At 46.0% G+C, this 25,262-nt stretch overlaps 1 protein-coding gene across 2 annotated transcripts in view; it reads left to right on the forward strand.

Moving 5' to 3' along the window:
* The window catches only part of CYRIA (CYFIP related Rac1 interactor A), a 109,534-nt gene that overhangs the window by 57,054 nt on the left and 27,218 nt on the right, over positions 1-25,262 (forward strand). For both annotated transcript variants that reach the window (XM_059079011.2, XM_067008084.1), the window contains exon 3: positions 24,943-25,022. In XM_059079011.2, coding sequence (XP_058934994.1) covers positions 24,953-25,022 — 70 coding nt within the window. In that variant the 5' untranslated portion in view covers positions 24,943-24,952. The remainder of the gene's footprint in view (positions 1-24,942; positions 25,023-25,262) is intronic.

Here is a 25,262-nt window from a genome sequence, read left to right on the forward strand (position 1 = left end):
GCTTGAGAGTTCCCTGAGCCAGGCGGCTTCTCAGAGGAGCTGGGGGCCCTGGAGCGAAGGGGGCGGCGAGGAAGAGATGGAGGCCTGAGCCGGGGGCTGGACAGTGGGTGGAGAGAAGGATGGAGGAGTTGACTAAGGCTGATGAGGGAGGGGTGCCATTCTGAGTGGGAGACCGGGGGAAGAGCTAAAGAGGGTGGAATTCTTGAGAGTGGTTTTCTGGTGTGGGCGTGGGCGGTAAGCTCTGCTTGGAGCCTTTTTGGTGTGAAGTGCCTGGGGCCACCAGGTGGAGGAGATCCATCCACTTGGCCCAGCTCCGGTGTCAGTCGAGGAAGAGGGCTCAGGATGCGCCAGCAAAGGGCCCCCATCGCACAGGATGGAGCGGGCCCCTCTGTATGCGGCCTGGGAGCCCTGGCCGGGCCTCCTCCTCGCAGGGCCTGACAAAGACTTCCTTGTTCTCCCCTGACATCAGACCTCGCCCTCAGGATTTCTCTGTTCTTCTGGGGCAAGATCTCACACAGTGATAATGGAGTGACCGGGAAGGGAGGAATCAAGGGGAAGCTGTCTCAGGCATCACCGTGCCGACCCGCTCCCCTGGCTGAGGGTGGGAAGAGGGCGCCTGCCGTGTGGGCCCCGGGCGTCTTCCAGGTCACACACCCGGCAGGGACAGCCCTGAGCTGCGGGCGTCCTGGTCGGAGCCGAACGGGAGCTGCTTGCATTGGTTCTGAGAGATGCTAGCTGCCTGGTCAGTGACGGACAAAATATTAGTGAGTCACATTAATTGCTGCACACAATGGGTGGATTGTTTTCTGTGTGTGTGTGTGTGTGTGTGTGTGTGTTAGCTTAAGTAAGTATTGCATTTAAACACCTGGGTTTTCTATTTTAACAAAGATTTATCGTGAGTTCTGCTGCCTTGGAAATTTCATAAAAGCTTACTGTTTAGAGGGATCTGTGAGATCACCTGCTCTTGAGTCTGTCTGATCCCTTTTTCAGATGAGTGAACGGAACCCAGGAGAGTGGGAGACAGGAGGAAAGCTTTTATAGGCACCCAGGATTCAGATCCTGCGTGACAAGTACTCGGCATAAGACCTGGTCCCTGGTGAGGGCTTCCTCAGTGCTACCCCTGCTTACTTTTGGGGCTTTGATTTGTGCCAGATGGGGTCAGTAAATGAACTCACTCGTAAAACAAAATGAATATGAAACCAGTCCAAGGGGAACCCCTAGTTTCATTTATCTTAAAACAGTCAATCCTAAAACAACCGTTTACTTGTGAGATACCGGAAGAAAAGGGGATTTGACACCGGAACTTCACATCCTTAGTCTAGTGCAGGGGTTCTCAAGCTCATGGCCAAGGCCGTAGGCTGGTAAGTGAAAGGGGAGCCCGTGTCTCCACTGTCTCTTCAGTGCGTTTCCCACACTCCATACTCCACTGCATCAGATGACCTGGGATTACTTTGTTTAGCTGGATTCTCAGCTGCTAGGAACTGCGGAGCAGTCCCAGACCTGGTGCTTGAGTATCAATTTGCTGTCTTCAAGTGGAATTTAGAAATAGCCTAAACAGTACTTGATCTGTCTGTGAGGACTGGGAGCCCTCTAGCAGATGCAGGACACAGCTTTCAAATTTAGTCATTTGTGGCCACAGACACCAGCCGGGGAATCCCGGCTGCAGGGTAAAGTTTAAACCGGGGTGTAGTGCACGGTTGAGTCATCAAGAGCACGGCTGGGTTTGAGCATAAATCTGGAGATCAACTTGGTAAGGTTGTTTGTTTGCTTTAACTGTGGTCTTGCTGGATCGATCCAAACAGGGAAGTTCCACTGTGACTCTGCTGCCTTCTCTGTGTATGTTGAATTTCCTGCAGGAGCACCCTCTGCGAAAGCAATGCTGTATTTCTGCACGCCTCTCTGTCTATAAATACAGGGCGGGGTTACCGATCGCTAACGGAGGATCTCCCACTCTCCTAATTTACACTTCCAGAGTGTTTTCCAGATCCAAAATATAATTTTAAGCGGACATTTCACCAAAATGAGCTCTCGTAATTCATTTTGATAAGCTTGGATAAGATTTTAGCATTTTCTTTCTTTTACTCTTTACATTTTGCAACTGGAGTCAGGTTGATTCAGCCACCAGACAGATGTTTCCCTGGGTGGAAAACGTGATTTAAGAAATTAGGGGAAGATGATTACTAAGCCAAATGGCTGAACCTATTAATTTTTCTTTCCCAAATGTCATGGCTCCATTTCTAGCAAAGTGGTCAAGATCCATGCTTTTGAAATGACCTTGAACAGGAACGAAGAGAGTTCGTGTGTTAAGTAAGCACTGGGTACCACAGCTGTGAATTCGAACCCTTTTTACTACTAAGAATATATTCAGGGCATTGAAATTGATCGCCCTGCTTTGTCCTTTTTCCCGACTTCTGCTTTTGTACTAAGTACCTACCCCGACCAGGTCTGGCATTTTTAACGTGAGATGAGCACGCCCCTTAGTGGAGAAAGTACTTAACTGCAAGCTCTTACATTTGCCCAAAGAAAAGCTCTCCGTTTTTACAGAAATATATCGCTTTAGTAACTCTTAAAGCCAAACTGGGGCTTCCCTGGTGGCGCAGTGGTTGAGAGTCCGCCTGCCGATGGCAGGGAACACGGGTTCGTGCCCCGGTCCGGGAAGATCCCACGTGCCGCGGAGCGGCTGGGCCCGTGAGCCATGGCCGCTGAGCCTGCGCGAAAGCCAAACTACTTGTCTACGTTGGAGGGTTATTGTGAGAATTAAATGAGATAATTTGTGGGCAGCACTTCAAATGGCATTGAGTGCAGGTCAGCAGCTGCTATTATCATGCTTATCTGAGAAGGAGGATTTGAGAAGCAGGGCGTTGAGGGGCGGAAAACAGTGACGACCACTTCAGAATACAGGCCTCCTCACCGTGCAGGAATTTTGGATTGAAAAGAGCATCCACGCAATGCGATTCCACCTGCACTTGATGAGGAGGCACTGTTCCTTTGCACGCCTGTCCCTGACCTTGGACTTCTCCCAGCTCAGCCTCCGGATGCTCAGAAGTCTCCAGAGGCCACCCTTTGTGAAAATGACTCCTAGTGGCGGGAGATGTCTTCTTCAGAAGTTAATGTGGGCATCGTTGAGGCCGTATTTTGCTTTTCTGGTGACTCAAGTTTTCTTTCTTCTAATTGTCAAGCATAGGATGAGACCCCTGTGAGCCTGTTTCTTCCTATGCCTGAAGCTGGTTACATCTTTATCAAACGAGATGTGAAAGTGGGGAAACGATTTGCCTTCCCTCTCTCCTTTCTTTCTTCTTTCTTTTCTTCCTTCGTCCCTTTCTTCCTTTCTTTCATTCCCCTCACTTCTCTCACTTTTTCCTCCTCTCCCGCCAGCCCCTCCTCTTTCCTTCCCTCTTGCTCTAAGTTGGTGTTTGCCACTCTGACAGGAGGTCCTTGGATATAGATTTTGGCATCCGCGCCATCTCTCGTCCACTCACTTGTTCATTTATTCGGAAGCATATTCCCTGAACGGCCTACTCTGGATTCAAACATAATCCAGTCCCAGTTCTGGTGCTGGGGGTGTTCATCCTTTAAGAGGAGAGGCAGCCAGGTAAGCCGGGGTGACAGGACCGTGGGGAGGTGCTGGGAGAGGGCTCCCGGGGCCGTGGGGAGAGCAACACAGGGCAGCGCGTCCCCCCAGGACCGGCGCCGGAAACACGGCAGGCCCCAGGCTGGTGGTGGATGTAAGTTTGCCTGGCAGAGAACCACCTTTATAGTGGGTTTAAAAGCCCCCTAGGTCTACTAGAGCATGGACTTGAGGACACGGGGAGGGGGCAGGGTAAGCTGGGACGAAGTGAGAGAGTGGCGTGGACATATAGACACGACCAAACGTAAAATAGCTAGCTAGTGGGAAGCAGCCGCATGGCACAGGGAGATCAGCTCGGCGCTTTGTGACCACCCAGAGGGGTGGGATAGGGAGGGTGGGAGGGAGGGAGACGCCAGAGGGAGGAGATATGGGAACATATGTATATGTATAACTGATTCACTCTGTTGTAAAGGAGAAACTAACACACCATTGTAAAGCAATTATACTCCAATAAAGATGTTTAAAAAAAAAAAAAAGCCGCCTAGGAAAACCGGCCCCCCCACTTCATCATAACCAGGAGACTGGGATCTGCCCACCGCAGGTCTCAGGGCCAGGCCTGTGACAGCTGTCCCTCCAAAGGCCTCTCAACTCCACCCACCGAGAGTGTGATCTCGCCCGGCCGTGGGGGACCTGGCGTTCCCTTCCAGGCCTCAGTTTCTCCCTGGCCTCCCTCCCGCTGCACAGCCCCCTCCTGGATGAAACCCTCCCACATCCTTCCAGCCGGAGGGTTCCTCTCCTCTCTTCCACCCTCTTCCCAGATACCAGTCCTCACTAGAATCTTCCACGCGTTACAGCTGTCTTTAAACATAGCCTCTCACCCTCACTGGATGGTGCAGGGACTGTGTCTTACATGTGGCTCACGTTTCTAAAAAGAGCAAATGTTCATGCGGTTACTCCTTTGACTATGCACCAACTTTCCTGTACCCTGGTAAGGACTGTACTGGGTATGGAGGCCGGACCTGTGATTAAGACCTGCGTTCGGGAAGCAGACACGTATGAATATTATATTTGTGTTAGAAATATATACAGGGTACGCAGGGTGTACATATTAGGGCCATGAGAAGGCAGAGGCCAGTTCGAACTTGGGAGCTAGTGGCAAGGGAGAGGAGGGGTGTTGGATTTGGGTGGAGGGTAGAGATCAGCTGAATCAAATCACACATAAAGTGAAACGTAGGTGGATCCATCACCCGGCAGAGCCAACAGAGTTTTGCCAACTAAACAGAGTCTTCAGTGTTACTGGTAGTTTCTAGAAATGTTGAAAGAACTTATTACTTATTTCAACTGAATGCTGCCGTTTCCTGGGCAAAGTAAGGAGACTTCCAAAGCCTTGAGAATTGATAGCATCATTTCACCATCGCTTGGAATTGTTCTGAAAGCCAGTGGACATCGCTTTGCTGTTTGCAAATTATCCCCAACCGAGCGCCTTAATGTTACCGTTTTATTATTATCGTAACTGCAGTGAGGTCTGATTTGGGCTCTGAGGGCTGGGACTGCGGGGGCTTTTCAATTGCTTCTGGAATTCCAAAGGAGAAGAGTCTGAATTAGAGAACGTCATATTAGACCTTTGAGCACACGTGATAGATGAAAGCTGGCTGCCCAAGCGTTGCCTCATACAAGTACTTTGGGACCCGCTTTATCAAATATATGAAAATTAGTGGTAGTTAGCCTATCTGCGTATTTCATGATGTTTGATGCTTCGGAAGTACAAAAGGGCTTGAGAACAATTTCTCTTTAGTAGTTTAAGTGTTCTACCCGATTTCTGAATGACTGCTTTTTCACAGAGGTAAACGGGCGTACTCCCTGCTTGCAGCAGTGGCCAATATTGAGCCAGCATGGTGCTGGGAATCTGTCACCACCGTCCTTCCCAAACAGCCGGAAATCCAAAGGGCTTCAAGGAACAAGCCAGGGGTGCTCTGTGGAAGTGCTGTCAAGGCGCAGTTCTGTTTCTTAAATGGAAGTCTCATCCCATTTCTAATTATCTTAGCTCCTGGTGTGGCTTTAGGTTGCCTGAATACATTTCTGGAAATCGCTGGACATTCTCATTACATTAAAACCTCAGGATGGTGGAACGAAGAGGAGTTTTCCCAGGTCATCTAGCCGGTCCCAGTGGGTTACAGATAATAAGGATGAGACTCAGATGGCGGCGGGGGGGGGGTGGTGGTGGATGACCTTCCCCAAGGTCTTGTAGCAAACAAGTGGCTGAAAACAGATTAGGACAAGAGACAGTGACTCCCCGTGCATTTGGTGGCATTACAGAGGCCTTACAGTCTCGGTAGCTTCTGTGACCTTCAGGCCCCGGGGTTACACAACAACTGTCTGACCCGCCCAAGGCACGGAACTGCATTTCTGCCCTGGAGTTTCCTTGCTTCTGCTTTCTGGATTCAAAGTTCCTATATAATCAGTCTTCAGTAGATTCTCCTGACCATCTCTCCCTCTACTTGCCTCCCAAAACACACTTTCTATTTTAGAGGTTCATCTAAAATAGAAAGTAAAATAATGGTTCCTCATTAGGACCAGGCTCACTGACTATGCACATTCCCATCCTGTGAAAGGACTACTTCTCCCCTTTTCTTACCCAAATAAGAGTGCCTGACCAAAATAACAGATGGCCTGAGAGCCTCTCCTCCCATGGGCCTGGAGGAAGAATCTGGTGTTTGGATGGAAGAGGAGCTCCAGGGGATCATGGGAGTCATGTTTATGAACAGATGACTTCATTCATTCCACCTGTATGTATGGAGTTCCTACTGTGTGTCACTTCCCACGGTGAGTGGGGAGTAGGGTGAAGTATGACGGTGGAGAGGGTGGTTAGGTTGGGCTCCACTGAAAGGTAAACCCTGGACAGAGGCCTAAAGAAAAACCATGCAGATATATTGGGGGAAAGCATTCTAGGCGTAAGGACTAGCAACGGTCCTGTGGCAGAAACACATGTGATGAGTTCAAGAATGAAGAAAGGGGCGAGGCCAGAAGCCATGAGTAGCCCAGCGATGGAGGGGAGTTGTAGCAGATGAACTACCTTGAGGTTACAGCACCTAGGGCCTTGTTGACTGTGATAAGAATCTTGTATTTTACTCTAAGTGACACAGGAAACCAGTGAAGTGATTTAACCAGAGGAGTTGACATGCTGAAACTTTTAAAACATCATTAGAGATGCCAGATAGGTAATTGACTGAGTGATTGGGAACTGGGGAATCTGTTTAGGAAGTCAGGATGCTAGTCTTGGCAAGAGATGGGATGGCTTGTGGGTTGGCTAGGCCTCCATGTCCGAGAAACGATCAAATTCAAGCCGCGTCCTAAAAGGAGAGCTGAAGGGTTTGTTAGCTTAGATATGGGGTGTGAGAGAAAGGAAAGCCGAGGATGACACTGACGTTTTTAGTCTGAGTGTCTGGAAACATGGAATTGCCATTTACAGAGAGAAGAAAGACTGAAGAAGGGGCAGATTTCTAGGAAAAAAACACCCAAAACTTTAATTTTGGATATGTGAAGTTTGAGGTGTCTGTTAGAAGTCAAGCAGTCCATGGGAGAAATGAGTGTGGAGTTCAGGCGAGGGGATCGAGGTGACAGTTATAAATTTGGAAGTCATCAGCATACATCCTCTAAGATGGTATTTAATAGATATTAATAGTTGTGTCAGAAAGGGGACTCGGGGAGGGGGAAGGGTAAGCTGGGACAAAGTGAGAGAGTGGCATGGGCCTATAGACACTACCAAACGTAGGGTAGATAGCTAGCGGGAAGCAGCCGCGTGGCACAGGGAGATCACCTCTGTGCTTTGTGACCACCTAGAGGGGTGGGATAGGGAGGGTGGGAGGGAGGGAGACGCAAGAGGGAGGAGATATGGGAACATATGTATATGTAGAGCTGATTCACTTTGTTGTAAAGCAGAAACGAACACACCATTGTAAAGCGATTATACGCCAATAAATATGTTTAAAAAAAAACACCGCCTGCCCTCAAGTCATGTCTGTATATTTCTGTGTGCATCTTACATATGTTGTGTCATTGTCTCTACAAACCAGCCTTGAAGAGGTTGAGTTCATCTCTGTTTTACTCATATTGAAACTCAGACTCTGGGAGGTTAAGTAAATGTTAGTAAATAGGTTGATTGAGACCACCCAGCTAATAAATAGCTAAGCTGTGCTCCAAACCCAAGTTCATGTTCTTGTTGCTATGCTAAACATCGCAGCTCACTTTAAGAAGTTCATTACGGTGGTCTTTCTTTTATCTCTGAGAAAAAGACAACTGAGCTGAGAATTTCTGCCAGCTCACCTCCACCCTCAGCTGAGCCTGTCCTGAAGGTCGGGCGTTTCAGATGCTGGTGAAATACTGCACGTCGGGGCTGCCCTTGCCAACACAGACTGGAAAGCAAGAGAGAACAATTTGAAAAAAAAAGAGATGACACCGGAAGATACAGGCATACGTCCGCTCTGAACACTGGCTACAGTTTAAGCCAAGACGTTACCCATAGGTGCTGGTTGATTTCCTTTCCTAGTTTCAGAGGGCAGGTGACAGTCCCCACCCTTCTGGAGACAGGTGGAGAAGGGGAATAACAGGGATTGATTGCACACTGGCGGAGGGGCAGGCCCGGGCGGTGTAGCGGTCACGTCCTTCGGGGCTTGCCGCAAACAAGTGAGTGCTGGGGGCTCCACCGAGGGAAGTAAGACCTGAGGGGTGACATGGCTCGTCCAAGGACCTGCACCAACACGTGTTACAGGCTTTCCAGACCCCAGAGCTCAAGCCTGTTACACCGCTTTCCTTTAGAAGGGGAGGGAGAGAGGAGGCTGCGAGGCTGAGGGCGGCTTGCGCTATCCTCCGCCCAGCCCCGCCTGCAGTCTGGAGACGGCCGGCAGAGGGCGCCGCGCCCCTGGCTCTCCCAGCCCGCGGCCCGAAGCCATGTTGAATGAGCAAATGTCTGCAGCCGCCTCCGCGAGATGGAAATGTCTCCCTGGCAGGAAATCCGCGAGGAGCACCGCGGGGTTGTGCAAACAGCCTCACAATGTCCGCTTGTGTGTGTGCACTCGGCTTCGCCCGCGTCGCCCACAATGCTCTGTTTTTTTTGGATAATGGGCCTCTGTGGACCCATAGGGCTTGTCATGCAAAGGGAGTGACCTGTGTTTGTCATAAATGGGCTCTTGTATGATTAATAGCCACGCGAACGCGCCCGCAGTAGCCGCGCAGCACCGGCTTCACCTCTTCGCCGAGGCGGTGGTCTCAGTCGCTTTCTTCCCTCGCTCCAAAGCGGCCGTGCAGAATTTATTGCTAAAAGGGAAATGACTTGTTTGCCTTGTGGTTGCAGTTTTTTATATGCGAGACAGGAGGTGCAGAAAACTAGCATTTGTTGCTGGAGGCTGACTGCATGCCAGATATTCTACTAGGTGCTTTCCCTGCATTATTTTATTGGCTCAGTAATGACACTGCTAAGGAAGTATTATGATTCGCATTTCACAGACGAGGAAAACTCAAATTCAGAAGAGTCGAAGACTTACCCAAGGTCTCCGCAGCCTGTGCTGTTGCCACTAAAGAACTCCTTTTCTCCTTCAGCGAGGTCCACGGTCCACACACTTGGAAGTGCCTCCCTCATCCTGCCTGGCTGTCCATACACTCAATTTGCGATTTTAAAATAAATGAGGGATTTCCATTCTTGGGTTTCAGTGTGTGTATTGTACCTCCTGGAATTGTATGCAAACACGTGTGGGTCTGTGTATGGGTGCATTTTTCTAAGAAGGCTGATATTCATCAGATTCTCAAGGTCATCTGTGATCATAAAACAACAGAATATCTCTATTTGGGGAAATGTTTATTTTCTCCAACTTATTTCTCTCCCCAACGACCCTTCCTCTGTTCGGCTTGTTTGCAGTTGACAATCTTACTGTCATTGCTATGCAGTGACTGCTTACCGAATCTTACATTCCGTTTCAGTGGCCATCAGTGAAGAGGCTGCGTGCCGGACCTGTGCTTGGAGCTTGGCTGGGGAGGGATGGGGGGGTAGTTGAAATGGGTAACATTCTGGAAATGAAGAAGACATAGCCCTTTAAAGAATCCACAGCAAGGAAGAGAGGTTGTTCATTTCAGCCTGGGGGTCAGGGAGGAGGTTTCTGGGAGGAAGCGCAATCTGATTTGGGCCTTGAAAAGATAGACCATCCAGAGGCAGAGGAGAGGGGGAGGGCATTCCAAGCAAAGGGAGCCGCCTGAACACAAAAACAGAAGCAAGGACCAGGCCAGAGCTGTTGGCACTGTCCATACTCTGGGGTGACCAAAGTACAGAGCGTTCAGAGGAGCTGAAACTTGAAAGAGAGCTTTGGGTCAGGTTTTAGGATCTGAATACCACGGGGAAAATTGCACCCATCTTAATATGATAGCCAGCTTGGGAAGCGTTTACACTGAAACATGCCTTTTTCCTTCCACCCAGCAATTCCACATCGCGCTGGGCCGGGGAGTTGCCTCAGAAAGCAGCTCCCTGCAGGAGAGCCGGCCTCCCGGCACCCCCCACCACACACACACCCACACCCTCACACCCACCCCCCACCCCCCAGCCCCGCCTTTCCTGTCCCAGCTTACAGTGATAGGTCTTCAGAGCTTGCTTGGGGTTCAAGCTAGGGGTTCTATTTTAAAGTGTTACTTTGGTTTGCGATTAAGCGTACTTTGAAATCAAGGCATTTGCTCCTTTCAGAAACTGGAGACCAAAGCAAAGCCCCTCCTGCCTCTGAGATTTCAAGGGATGTTTTCCGCCCTTTGGCCGACCTTGACACTTGAGATGTAATGGCCCACGCCAACCACCCTTGGCTTCAAATTCTTTAGGTTTTCTGTATGTGAAATGGCTTTTGGTGGTCTTTTTGGTACTTCTATAATTCTGGCATCCCCCCCCCCCCAAATAAATTTGAACTTGGAAGTAATACACCTAACGTTTGAAACCTCCATCAATTCCAAAGCCTCCTTTGGCGCACGGGTGGACCTCCGTTTAAGAAAACTCAGTGTCTGAAAACCTAGACTTACAAATCAAGTCAGTCCCTGGCACTGGGGCGGGTGGGGTTCTTCAGGGGGCTTTTGCTTCCCAGAAGTACTCCATCCGCGGGCACCGTGCTTTCCGGTGCCTTGACCTGCGAGGTCATATTTCACCACTTGACAGTGAACTCTGGAGGCAGAGAGACCTCAGGCACATATGTGAGGAACAGCTGCCAGGGTCTGAGAGCCAGGCAGGGACTGGGGGAAAGCCTTTTTCTTTATCTATTTTTTTTTTTTTTAGGTTATATTGTGAGATAACAGATATAGAAGAGATTTAATTCACCAGCATTCACTTTACACAGGACATTTCCTGTAACGTGCGCTCAGAGTCTGCTGTGTGATCCGAGGTGCTTGGGGTATCTGATGTTGGATTGGGGGAGGCGAGAGAGAGCCCAAGATAATGGCTGGAGATGATGGGGAGAGACAGCGGCCAGAAGGGCTTAGAAGTCACGGCCAGGGGAGACGTGGAAGGTACCTGGGTAGAGTTTGGTGAGACACCAGGTCTAACGGGGGAGGCAGCAGGTGCAGAAATCTCGGGGGACACTCAAGTCTCTGGCTTATAATTTAATGGGACGATGATGCCTTTCTGTGAACAAAGAAGGAGGAGGACATTTGGGAAGGTCAGAACTTAAGGCTATTAAGATCTTCCCCAAATTGCTATGCTTGCAGGGAATTCACTTAGAGTTACCGGCCAGGAGTTGAAGAAGGAGGTCCAGCTGGGGGCTAGAGTGGGATGGGGAGATGAGGTGTGAAGAACGAACATTGGAGACGGACACTTAAAGGTTAGATGGAGGAAGTGGAGGCTTAAGAACGACCATTCAGAGAGATGAGGGGGCAGCAAGGAGTCCCTCCAGCATCTCGGCGGGGGAGGGCTTGGCCAACAGCACGCAGGGCAAGACTCCTCTGCAGGCCCTCGCTCAGAACAAGAGGAGCCTGGCTTCTGTCGGTTGCAATACCTGAGAATCAATTCTGCAAAAAGGAGCTCTGTGATCCAAGAGAAATGAGAGTCTGTCTAATCTAAGTCACTGATGGTCAGAAGAGCCGAAACTTTGGGCGACTTCTCCGTGTTCCCTTTCAGGTTCTAGACTGAAGCGAGGCCATCGGAGAGAGGTGGAATAAACAGCTTTCCCAACACTCCGCAGTCAGCAGAAGGCACTTCCAAGACTGCTGCCCTGCAGGGGTCACTCTCCCTTTGAAATCGGGCAGAAGTGGCCTGGGTGGTGTGTGACTGTCAGCCCTTCTTCTGGGGAAGGGGCAAGCTTATCAAGCAGGTTCCTCCTCGTCGTGTTCTTGATTTCACAAGTGGAAGGGAACAAATTCACTAACGATTTCCCAGCAGTGGGCTGGTCCACAACAAAGTCCCAGTTTGATTGTTTCCATATTCACTGGGATTGGAAATGGGGGCGGGGGACACATTGACTTTCATTCCCTAAAAAAGGATCTAATTTCCCTCTCATTTCTTGGGGACTTGTTGCTGCTGTCATATTGATGTTTATGTGGAAATTAGCTATGATGAGGTAATAGTCTATGTTAGAAAACTGAACTCAGATATTGAAAGGACTGTTTTAAACCTACCCTTAATCGTTCAGCTCTGTAATGGTCTCTCGGTATTTTTTTGAGAATTCCCAACTCGATTCTAGCAGCTTGGGTTCCACTGGGAACACCCAGCCCTTTTGAGGGACGCCGTGGTATCAATGATGGATGAGGCTATTCAAGGCATTCTCCCATTTGGGTGCCATTACTTGTAGTGTTAAAACGTTTTGAAAACACATTTTAGCCACTAACTCATTTTTATTGTCAGATGAAAGTGCTTAATAGACTCTCTCTAGTTTCCCTCCTTCGTCTTGGAATTCGTCAACCGAACAGAGAACCTTATGACTTCATTGCAGAAGCAGCAGCTGGGGCAGGGAATTCCAGCCCAGCCCAACTATCTAACATCACTCACGTGGTTTTGCAGATTCAGGCTCCCGGCATTTATAGGCTGAGCTACTTCGTTCCATCAATGCATTGCCCCCCGCCCCCAAAGAAGAGCAGGTGCTTCTGTCATTTAAGGAATGTACCTATCCTTTTGTTGAGAAGTATTTTTTTGAGCCACCGATTTTGTATCTGATATATTACAGGCTGATGGTCAACCGGTCTTGCTTATCATTCGAAACAATCAAGGAGTATAAATGAGGTATGATGGGTTGTACGATTACCAGGGGAAAGTGTCTGTGGGTCGCGTGAGGACCGGACGTATCAGGGCTGTGCTCTCCCCGCTCAGACAGCTCCCTGGATGGTTCATGGGAGGCAGGCCAGAGGGGTCACTTCGCTTTTGGGGGACGGTACGGGGAGCCTGCAAGCCTCGTTCATCGCTGACCGCAGCTGCCATCCTGGCTGCCATCAGGATTTCTCCAAATCTGAACCTTGTTGATCGGGTTGAAGGACAGATTGTCTTAGTAGCCCTCCTACAATCACATCCAGTCACCAGAAACACTCCTCAAGCCAGAACTGGACTTCTTTCCTCCACTCTGTTGGGGAAATCTCAGGGCTCCATTGTAGTTAGGAGATCAGACTTATCATAAAGCTAAATGAGACAGGTCACAGCGTGCAGCTGGAGGCACCAGCCTCAGAGCAGAGACCAGCAGCTCTGCTCCCAAAGCTGGGCCGAGTAACTGACGAGATTAGTGACTCCTAGACTTTGGAATTTCATAAAACGATAAAATTTCAAAATAAACTTTGGGGACTTAGGATGCAGCCATCACTATCCTTTTGTAAAATAAATAAAAAACACTGTAGCGTAGAGATGTTTGCATAACTTTAGCAGAAATGCAAGGCTCATGCCATAGCCTTAGTTTCTCATTTTGCCTTGGACTGGTTGACGCTTTGGTACCACTGGACAGAACAATCTTAAGGATTTCTTAGCCAGTGCTAACTGGGTACCAGACCCTGTGCCAAGTGCTGGGAATACAAGGAGGTGTAAAAACAGCCCTGCCCAAGAAGACCTTATATTCAGAGATGGGGGGAAAGTGTGTAATTATGGTCCACACTGTAGGCACTGTGGCCCAGTAAACACAGCAAGTTAGGTGAGCAAAGAGAAGCCAAGCTCACCCAATGGAGTGGGTTTTGTTTTATTTGAGGTAGAGTCGAAGAGGAGGGAAGATTTAGGGGGGTTCTTCTGAAGGCCCTGATTTCCAAACCCATACTTGGAAGGGGATTCTGGGGAGGCAATGGCTGAGAGCCAGTGCTTAGAGGTCAGATGGATTTGACTTCCAGACCCAGCTCTGCCACTTGTGGGCTTGAGAAACTTTTAAAATCTCTAAGATTATTTCTTTATCTCTAAAGTTGGGATAATAAGGGTTCCTACCTCATCAGGTGGTTGTGAAAATTAAAATATGACAAGACATGAAAAGCTCTCACCCCTGTGGCCTGCAGATCATTACAAAATGTTAGCTGTCATTATAATTGTAAACATAAGGAGCAACATGTGCAAGGGCCCTGAGGCAACAAGGAACAGGCTGCTTTAGAGAAGCGCAGGGCGTGATGAGTGTAGGGCCCAGGGGTGCGGAGCAAGAGAGGGGACAGAGGAGACGGGCAGGGGTTGGAGGCCAGGTTTTCTGGATCCAGTGCACACATTGGTATGCGTTACATCCTGCGGGCCCTGGAGAGCCATGGAAGCATAGTGAGCAAGGAAGTAACATGGTCAGATTTATGTTTAGAAAGCTGGAAGCGAATGGGCAGGAGACAAAACTGGAATCAGGAGGATCCGTTTGGGGGCTCTTTGCAGGATGCCGGCAAGCTCTGCTGAGGGTCTGAATTAGGATAATTAGGGTAGGGAAGGAGACAAGTGCACACAGTGTTATGAACCACAGGTGGGGCTGTCCTGTTTAACAAGCTGTGTAGCATGTTCTAGGGAGACCCTACTACCATGGGGCAGAAACCCTCCACTGGCAGTGATACATTGTGCCTTATTTTTTAAAATATTATTTAATAAATCTTTATTGGAGTATAATTGCTTCACAATACCGTGTTAGTTTCTGTTGCACAACAAAGCAAATCAGCTATATGCATACATATATCCCCATATCACCTCCTTCTTGAGCCTCCCTCCCATCCTCTATATCCCATCCCTCTAGGTCATTGCAAAGCACCGAGCCCATCTCCCTGTGCTCTGCTGCTGCTTCCCACCAGCCAACTATTTTACATTTGGTAGTGTGTATACGTCAATGCTACTCCCACTTCGCCCCACCTTCACCCTCCCGCCCCATGTCATCAAGTCCCTTCTTTATGTCTACCTCTTTATTACTGCCCTGCAACTAGGTTCATCAGTACCATGTTTTTTTTAGATTCCATATATATGCATTAGCATACGGTATTTGTTTTTCTCTTTCTGAGTTACTTCATTCTGTATGACAGACTCTAAGTCCATCCACCTCACTACAAATATCTCAATTTCATTTCTTTATATGGCTGAGTAATATTCCATTGTATATATGTGCCACAGCTTCTTTATCCACTCACCTGTCGATGGACATTTAGGTTGGTTCCATGTCCTGGCTACTGTAAATAGAGCTGAAATGAACATTGTGGTGCATGTCTCTTTCTGAACTATGGTTTTCTCAGGGTATATGCCCAGTAGTGGGATTGCTAGGAAAACTGGACAGCTACATGTAAAGGAATGAAATTAGAGCACTACCTAACACCGTACATAAAAATAAACTCCAAATGAATTAAAGACTTAAATGTAAGACCAGACACTATAACATTTTTAGAGGAAAACGTAGGAAAATCACTCTTTGACATAAACCACAGCAAGATCTTTTTTGACCCACTTCCTAGAGTAACAGAAATAAAACAAAAATAAACAAATGGGACTTAATTAAACTTAAAAGCTTTTGCACAGCAAAGGAAACCATAAACAAGACAAAAAAACAACCCTCAGAATGGGAGAAAATATTTGCCAATGAACAACAGACAAAGGATTAATCTCCAAAATATATAAACAGCTCATGGCGCTCAATATCAAAAAAACAAACAATCCAGTTAAAAAATGGGTGGAAGACCTAAATAGACATTTCACCAAGGAAGACATACAGGTAGCCAAGAGGCACATGAAAAGATGCTCAACATCACTAATCATTAGAGAAATGCAAATCAAAACTACTATGAGGTATCACCTCACACCAGTGAGAATGGGCATCATCAGAAAAGCTACAAACAACAAATGCTGGAGAGGGTGTGGAGAAAAGGGAACCCTCCTGCACTGTTGGTGGGAATGTAAATTGATACAGCCACTATGGAGAACAGTATGGAAGGTCCTTAAAAAACTAAAAATAGAATTACCATATGCACCTTATTTTTTTTTTTAAATTTATGTATTTTATTTATTTATTTTTGGCTGCCTTGGGTCTTCATTGCTGGGCGCCGTATTTCTCTAGTTGTGGCGAGCGGGGGCTAGCTACTCTTCCTTGTGGTGCGCAGGCTTCTCATTGCGGTGGCTTCTCTTGTTGCGAAGCATGGGCTCTAGGCACGCAGGCTTCAGTAGTTGTGGCTCGCGGGCTCTAGAGCGCAGGCTCAGTAGTTGTGGCACACAGGCTTAGTTGCTCAGCGGCATGTGGGATCTTCCCAGACCAGGGATCAAACCCATGTCCCCTGCATTGGCAGGCAGATTCTCAACCACTGTGCCACCAGGGAAGCCCCAACCCTTAAAAAAAATGTATTTGTCCCATTTACGTTTCATGTTAATGGACAGAGCAAGTGATTGACATCCAGGACACCTTCCTTCTGGCTCCTTGAGGTTAAATGAGGCCAGACACATCTTTGACAAAGATGTGATGTTATAGAAATAGACATCATTGTTGTATTCATGATTGGTCTGGGGCTAATTATGTTGCAGAAAAAATATTAGGCTCAACCAGGACTCCTTAATCCCCAAAATATGGAGTTATAGATTAAAAAAATCTAAGTCTTTGATTTCTAAGGTCTTTGTACCAGGGATGCTAAACATTTTAGATTCTGAAAGGTATTGTCTCATTCAGAGTGCTAAGAAAACCCATCCCTTCTGGTAAGGGCATTGAGTATTTATCATCTTAGACCTTAAGAAAAATATTAGCAAATAGAACCATGTAGGGCTGCTGTTCTATTTTTTCTCCCTTTCTGTTCTGTATTGATAACATGTGGTATTGGCTTAGAAAGTCTCCTTTCCGATAGTTATAGCTACAAAAGAAATTTTCTAAGTGCTTGTTCTCTAATCGTGAAAATTGGACATGGAAATCTTGTACACAGGCAAAGGTCAGAATTCACAATGCCCACACCCTGGGCTTGAGTCCTTTGTTATGTCTTACTTATAGTAAGCAAATAAATTTCCTCACCAACTATGGCCACATCTTTTCAAAGTCACTTCTAGTTGATTTTATTTGGTTTTACACTCTGGGAATACAACTAATCTTATTATTTTTTTTCTTCCAAACAAGAACCAAGTTCTAAATAGGAAAAAAACAAGTGTATGTCTGTGTGTGTGTGTGTGTGTGTGTGTGTGTGCGTGTGTGTGTGTGTGCGTGTGTGTGCGCGCGCGCTTTTATCCCCTTCTCTTTTTTGGAACTGAAATGTTAGCAGAGCACAATTTCTTTAGGAAGGTCATCATTTTCTCCTGAGCAGCCTTAGAGCCAGCTCCCATGGAAGTGGTTTTGAGCTCAGAGCCAAGAAAGTAGTCATAGAAAATACCATGTATACATCCCAAATCGTCACCCCTGGGAGGTGAGAGCCTCCCTTGGCAGGGACATGCGGGCAGTCTTTAAAGGCACTATTAACACTCCTACAGTGACTAGAGAAACGCCCTCCTTCTAGACAATTTGGAAAAAAATGTGAAAGGATCCATTTCAAAATTGTATTGCTGTACGTGAGCCTTGAGGAATAAGCCTTCTGTATTGGGAAGGCTTTACCGGTCACCCAACTAGTGTCTTTTGTTCCCTTCTCACTCTAGATCCCCCAGCTGGAGGCGTCCTCTCTGCCAATACAGATTCCTAGGGTCCTTCATGCCTGGGTGGAGTTCACTTCTTCTATGACGCTAATTTTTCTGGAAGATTCCACCCCACATGGTTTTCTGTCTTCTCTAAATTCCTAGAGAAATATGTCTTTCATTGTACATGCCTTGGGGGACTACTAGTGTAGAGCCGGCCGCTTTGGAATCCAACAGAAACTATAGACTCTCTCCCCAGAGAAAGGAGCATATACCTACAATAATACATTATCTAGCATGCACTTCCCACAGACCACGGACTCTCAGAGTCCCCACACAGGGGCCTCCTAGGGGTCTGGAATCCCACGTCTCCTCCTGTGGGGAAAAGAGCATGGACTTTGAATTCCTAGATGCTCAAGCTCTATCTTTTATTTTCCTGTAGTCTTCAGAAAGATGCTTAACCAACTAAATTTCTTCTTCTTCCAATACATGAAGAGAATTATAGCTACCTGAAGGGTTGCTGTAAGGTTTGAGTGAACTTAAGTGTGTGAAAGCTCCAAGCACAGTGCCAGGCACACAGTAGACCCTCAATAAAATGTGCACGTTCTTGGCCCTCTCATATATCATCATCATCACTCTGGTTGGTACTTACTGTGTAACAGGTACATACTACTACTTTCCCATTCAGTTAACATTTTTGAGCCCTTACCACTTATCAGAAGCTTGTTATGTGCTTCCAGGTGGATTACATTCTTAATTTGAACTTGTGCTGTCTCCCTAAATAGCATGTGTATCACTTGAGCACTGCGGCCATGGCCATGGCTTCTGTCATTGAAAACCCCACTCCCACAGGCCGCAGGTATTCAGGGCATTCAACCAGTGACGGACTACTTCCTCCAGGGCAGCTATTCAAGGTGGTGTTTTTATTAGAAAACCAAAGGGAAAAGAAGAAACTTCCCATCACACTGTTACCAGATTCCCTTTAGGGAGGATAGGAGTTTGATTTTTCCTTTTATTTAGATAGATCACTGTCACCAAGAGACTCGGTGTTGAGGAAGATAAACCAGGTTCTCCTGGGACCTGAGTGGGCAGTGAGCCTGACCGACCCCCTCTTTTGACTGTTGGAAAATCTGTGTTGCCCCTTTGCCCTTTGGCCTTTCATTGCTTTTCAGTAGAGATATTTCATGGGTCCCTCTGTCAAGGTTTTCTTCATTAGATATTTGTGTTTTCCTTGGACTTGGTGCTCTATGTATGAAAAGGGGTAAACATAGACACAACCGTTTGGTTAAAAATTGAAGTTTTTGATGATTTTTTGAGTATTTATTAAAAGGGTGATCGCCTTACTGCTATTTTCAAAAGCATTTGTTTCTGCTTGGGATTTTTGTGTTGGAAATGGGAATTAACTTATGTAGGGTTATCTGAAGACCCCAGCCTCTAACTGTCACACACTTATATAAATATTGTTCTCTTGAAAATTTAGTTTTCTTTCATAAAGATTTATATTTTTAGGGCCTTCCCTGGTGGCGCAGTGGTTGAGAGTCCGCCTGCCAGTGCAGGGGACAGGGGTTCATGCCCTGGTCTGGGAAGATTCCACATGCCGCGGAGCGGCTGGGCCCGTGAGCCACAACTACTGAGCCTGCGCGTCCGGAGCCTGTGCTCCGCAACGGGAGAGGCCACAGCAGTGGAGGCCCGCGTACCGCAAAAAAAAAGGAAAGATTTTTATTTTTAAAATCTGCTTCTGTATTTAATTTTAATACATTTAAGTTTTCTAATCCCTAAAAAACGTATCTTCCTCTTAGATATAGTTTGAAGATAAAGTAAGAAAAGGTATCTAAAATACAGTCTTTGGCCTGTAGGAAAATCTCTTGCAGTGCTAGCTATTAATATCTTTAAATATTTACCTGATTATAGCTTGACGTTAAGGCAGTTTACATAAAGAGTCATGGATTTTAGGAGACCAAACCTGAAATATCAATAAACATGCAACTTATATGATTCTGGAGATGTAATACTTCTTTGTTTTTTTTGGTTTTTTTTTTAAATTTATTTATTTATTTTTATATTTATTTTTGGCTGTGTTGGGTCTTCGTTTCTGTGCAAGGGCTTTCTCTAGTTGCGGCAAGTGGGGGCCACTCTTCATCGCGGTGCGCGGGCCTCTCACTGTTGTGGCCTCTCTTGTTGCGGAGCACAGGCTCCAGACGCTCAGGCTCAGTAGTTGTGGCTCACGGGCCTAGTTGCTCTGTGGCATGTAGAATCTTCCCAGACCAGGGCATGAACCCGTGTCCCCTGCATTGGCAGGCAGATTCTCAACCACTGCGCCACCAGGGAAGCCTGTAATACTTCTTTGATTCCATGAATAACTTAAACCATGAAACGAGTTGTAATGTTGAATAATTACAGCTAATATTTGCGCAGTATTTTATAGTATTTTACACAGGGGTTTTACACTCATTTCAATAGTCTTTGCAAAAATCTCATGTAGAAGAGATTATTATACTATTGTTGTTGTAGGTGAAGAACCAAGACTCAGAGCTACAGTGACTTGCTCTAGCATAAAGGGGGAGTGAGACCATGCTTCATATTTGTGCGGCTTTTTCAAACTCTTCTCTAGGAGCTCATCATTTACCACTTACACTATGCATCTTCTGATAATATCAGTAGGCCACATTTTAATTTTAGCCTACTCTGTGCTACAGATCCTCAAGACTGTGTCTTAATCTTCATCAGTAAGTCCCAACGTACAGTGCTCTGGGAGAACAAGCCCAGCAAATAGCCAAAGCCGTCATTCCAGACGCCCACACCCCTTCACTTTGGTAGAGCAGGGACAGTCCTGGAGAACCCGGTCATGGAGGAAGCCAGGTGTCTCTAAGAGCAAAAGGCCATCTAGAGTGGCCACAGATGGAAAGAGGACCGCCTTCCAATGCCAGTCTCCAAAGCAGGAAACATCCCAAGTAAGAGCCGGAAAGAATGTTTGCAAGGCCCATCACCGCGTGAACACTTACCCAACTGGCGTCTCCTTCCCTCTGTCTTCATCTGAGAGACTGAATCTCGTGATCTTCCCTTGCTCTGCCCCTATCAGACCCTCCTGGAGGGAGTGAATTCAGATCCTACAACACTCACGGGCACCACTGCAAGCTGTGTCGTGTCCCAGGGTGGTTTCACTTTAAGATGATCTCTGAAGATGTCACGGGAGACATTGTGTGTGTGTGTGTGTGTGTGTGTGTGTGTGTGTGTGTGTGTGTGTGTGTTAAAATAAGCCAAAACTTTATAATATAGACAGTGTACTAGTTTCAAATAATAAGCATGCTTTATAAATTATTGCTTGAGCTCCCTTAGGCCTGGAACCCTCCTTGACAACCTCCTTTATGAATTCTATTCCTAGTATTTTAGTACTTTCACATCTGTATTTTTTGCTGTACTTCTCTCTCCCTTCATATTCGTTCTCCATCTCCTCCTTTATTATTGGGGAGACCTTTCCCATCCCTTGAACATAATAAGCAGCTTCTTTACCTGTAGAAACTGCCTAGAATCATCACCTGCTGGATTGCCTTATTGTCTCTGATACGAGCTCCCAATCCATACTGGAGACTGGCAAGGATCTGGCAAGTTCCTTGGGTCTGACCCAGCAGCAGGTCACATTAGGAGTGTAGGCATGGAGCTACCAGGCAGAACATGGAAACCAGAGTCCCCGGCTTCCCTACAGACAGCCTCGGACCGCCAGCCAGGCTTCTCTCCCCGCCTTGTGGCCGTGAAAACACCGCTGTGCCCGTGGGAGCGCTAAGGCTGCGCATCCTGAGGCATCAGTGTCAGTCTGCTCTCAGCTGCAGGAGATTTCTCTTTGTCTCAACTCTCTCTTAGCCATGATCACTATTTCTTTTTCTTTTTTTCTTTTTTTTTTTTTTTTTTCTTTTTTTTTCGGTACGCGGGCCTCTCACTGTTGTGGCTTCTCCCGTTGCGGAGCACAGGCTCCGGACGCGCAGGCTCAGCGGCCATGGCTCACGGGCCCAGCCGCTCCGCGGCACGTGGGATCTTCCCGGACCGGGGCACGAACCCGTGTCCCCTGCATCGGCAGGCGGATTCTCAACCACTGCGCCACCAGGGGAGCCCTCTTTTTCTTTTTCTTTTTTTTTAAAAGCTGTACTTCTCCAGTGTAACCTGTTTGTCTTTATTTTCTCAACACCAAATCTTGAAAGAGACTTTTTTTTCCCCTTTGCTTTGGCACTCGGAAGCTTAGATCCTAATTGATCTCCAACAAATGTGAAGATCTTATTGCCTGGATGACCTATATAGTTCATGTACTACTTGCCTCTCTACCTTCATCTTACTACTCTCCTTTTATTTTCCTCTTCCCCTCACTTTCATTATGTAAGCATTTGCATTTTCTAATAGTGTATAATCACTTATCTTAAATGCGTTTATTGAACAAATCAAATATGAAAAAATAATCCTCACAGTGATTAACTAAGCCATCTCATTTAATAACACGGTTCACAGAAATGTATTTTGTATGCACTTGGGAGCTGTTTGAAAAGATTGGAGAGGCTCTGTCATGAAGAATGGAGCTGGGGATGCAGTAGAAGCTCTTTGGGTAAGAGTCTTCCCAAGTGGAGCCCGAGGCCTAGTAAAAAACAACCATGGTCTCTACCCAGTGCCCATCTGTGTGATGCTAACTCACTTTGCAGACCTTGAACCAGAATATACTTCCATGAATTCTGGTCCCATTGGAGGGGAGCGATAAGCATCATTTTTCTTTTTTTTTCCACGAAGGAGATGAACTATTTCTGTGTTTATACAAGGAGCTTGTATTGAAATGCATGTTTTCTAGGTTCCATAGGACTGGACTTGACCCCTAATACTACATCATATCCCATAATTATCAATTATTGTTCCAGACAGTTCCTGTTTGGGATGTGAAACATCTAGAATATTTCCAGTTAGTTGACCTGAGTTGTTGTTAGAATCATGCTTCAAAATATTGGACTGTATTAGTTAATCAGCTTAAGTAATGTTTTGAACAGATAGAGCTCTGCAGCCAGCTAGCATTTGGATGTATTTCCATGTGTGTTTATTTCAATCGGTTACTAATTTTAAAGGCTTAATGTATTTCCCACCCAGGCACTCTGACAGTAAAATCCTACACAAGTCAGACTTTTAGGAGGAAGCTAAATCCATTCAGGTCTCTTGTGACATGTTAATAGCACAAAGCTAGGGAAATTAAGAATATTTAACTTCCATCAAGGCGTTTTATATGAAAGTCAGGGCTGCTACTAAACGGTAGAATCATCTTCATACAAGAAGTGCCTCCGGGTCTGAGTTGGAATTGTTCATTAAATTGGAAACAGATTATTTCCTAGAGACCCAGGAGGATTTGTGAGTGTTGCTCAGCAGCAGGGATGGGCTATACCAGTTCTGAGTTTTAATCTGGCAGAACCTGTCTCATACAGGGCTTTGCTCAAAAATACCTTAAAAGAAAATGTGCATAAAGGCAAGGGAGGAAGAAACTGACAGAAAGAATAGGGGCAATCCTTTTGGAAGAGAGAAGCATGGTGTTTGCCTCCTAGTGTGTGTGTGTGTGTGTGTGTGTGTGTGTGTGTGTGTGTGTGTGTGTGTAGGTGTGTGCATGTCATAGATGCCCAAACATTCATATATTTCAAGGTGGGCAAGGTCTAAGAGATATCTATTCCAACCTTTTGCCCAACTCATTTTTATAATATTTTTCAGGAGTAATATACCATATTTCTACTTAAACACCACCAGTGACAGGAGACACTATTTCACAGGGCAAATCGCCCAATATGCCGACAACCCTAATGGTTAGAAATTTTTTCACGACACCGAATGAAGATCTTCCTCTTTATTTCCTCATGGGTTCTGGTTCTCTTCCCTAGAGCCACATACAACCTACCTCATCCGTTTTCCATAGGAGAATTCTAAGTGAGTATTTGAAGGCTGTTAGGATAATTATCATGATGATGTCGGTGGTAATTATCATATAATGTGCCCTGAGCACTTCCTATAAGTACGGTGCTTAACACTTTATATTTGTATTCATTAATATTCATGATTGATGAAATAGATACATTTCAAAAATTATTTTTACAGATGAGAAAACTGAGGCTTAGAGAGTAAAGTATCTTGCCTTGGATAACAGAGCTAACAGGAAACAGAGCTAGGATTGCAAACAGCCCTCCCTAAGCGGACTCTTTTCTAGCTTCACTTTAGTGACTTATACCGTGAATGTCTGCAAGTGTATGAGTTATTTTCTCAGAAGGGGGGATTATGGAAACTAGATTATACCACCTTCTGCACTTAAGGGAATGGCTTGTTATGTATTTTCATGCACTACATCATCCTTTTCGTATATTCCTCTTTCATCACTTCTTTCTTAGAGTGGCATATCTTTTTAAATGCCTGTAGCAACATAAATACTGCCAGAAGCCATGTGGATAGAAAATTACATCCCTGCAGTTCCCTTTTACTGGTCCAGTGATTTTTCAAGTTGATCCTTCACAAACGGAAGTGTCTGAATCATGAGTTAGAAAAATGCCTTCCAAAGAGCACAGCACCCAGCATCAAATCACAGCTCCGTAAATATGTGTAGAATAAATGAATGGACAGTGGCCTCCTGAAGAAGATGGTTTAATGTCTAGAGCTGAGAGCAGTAGAAATTTTGCTATTTACTTAAATAATAACTACATTTTCCCTATTTTTTCAGGTTGGGATTGCAGATATGTAACCAATTTGTATTTCTCTGTAGACTTGATTCACCCTTGCAAAAGCCTCAGGCTGTAGTTTCATCGACAAAACTGTTTGGTTGTTATACCTTTGCAGTTTCTACACTTCATGAAGTACCTAATTTCATTACCATTGAAATGTCAAATTGCAAGAGGCTCTGACTTGCCTGGGAAACATGACCTCCTGTACAGGCTAAGAGGGGTTCCTGGGAGTGTAAATCTGTTTTCTAAACTCTTTTCCTCAGGAGCTTGAAGAAACTTACCTTTTTGGATAGTTATTCTTAGAATGCCCTCCCTTTTCTGCTCGTCCATTGACACGGTAGGTTCCCACATCAATGGAACAGAAACAAAGCGAAGCTGAAATATTAGCCATAAGGATTCAGGGGATTAGTGAAGGGGAAAGGGAAGCAATTTGTAGAATATACCTAAACTCCGCCTCCTATGACTAAAATACCTAATACTTTGAATAAAAAATAGTTGCCAAGTTATCACTCATCACCTGGTATAAAGATACTTTCTGTTGGGCCTTCTGATGTAGTTATAGGGGTTCAGTGGTATTTATGCAAGTTATTAAAAAATATGCAATCTCTTAAGAAGCTTGTTTTTCGTACTGCTAACGGTATTTGGTTTTGTGTTGCCTCTCTTAGGTCTGCTGGGATGGGAAACCTGCTCAAAGTCCTTACCAGGGAAATTGAAAACTACCCACATTTTTTCCTGGATTTTGAAAGTAAGTTCCCCAAATTAAAAGATTATGATGAAAACTTTTTCACTTTCTTTATAGCTTGTTGAGAGGGAAGTTATAAGATAAAGATTGTGTGTGATACTTAAACCACATCCAAATGTCACTCTGCATTTCTCTGAGTCTTCCAAGATCATTTCCTTCTTTCTTTTCATACATTTTTAAAAACACCCCAAAGAATATCTTTTTAATATGCCCAGGCTTTTCTTTGATTTTAGAAGCAATCAG

The sequence above is a fragment of the Kogia breviceps genome, chromosome 11, assembly GCF_026419965.1.
Source record: "Kogia breviceps isolate mKogBre1 chromosome 11, mKogBre1 haplotype 1, whole genome shotgun sequence".
NCBI classification, from domain to species: domain Eukaryota; kingdom Metazoa; phylum Chordata; class Mammalia; order Artiodactyla; family Physeteridae; genus Kogia; species Kogia breviceps.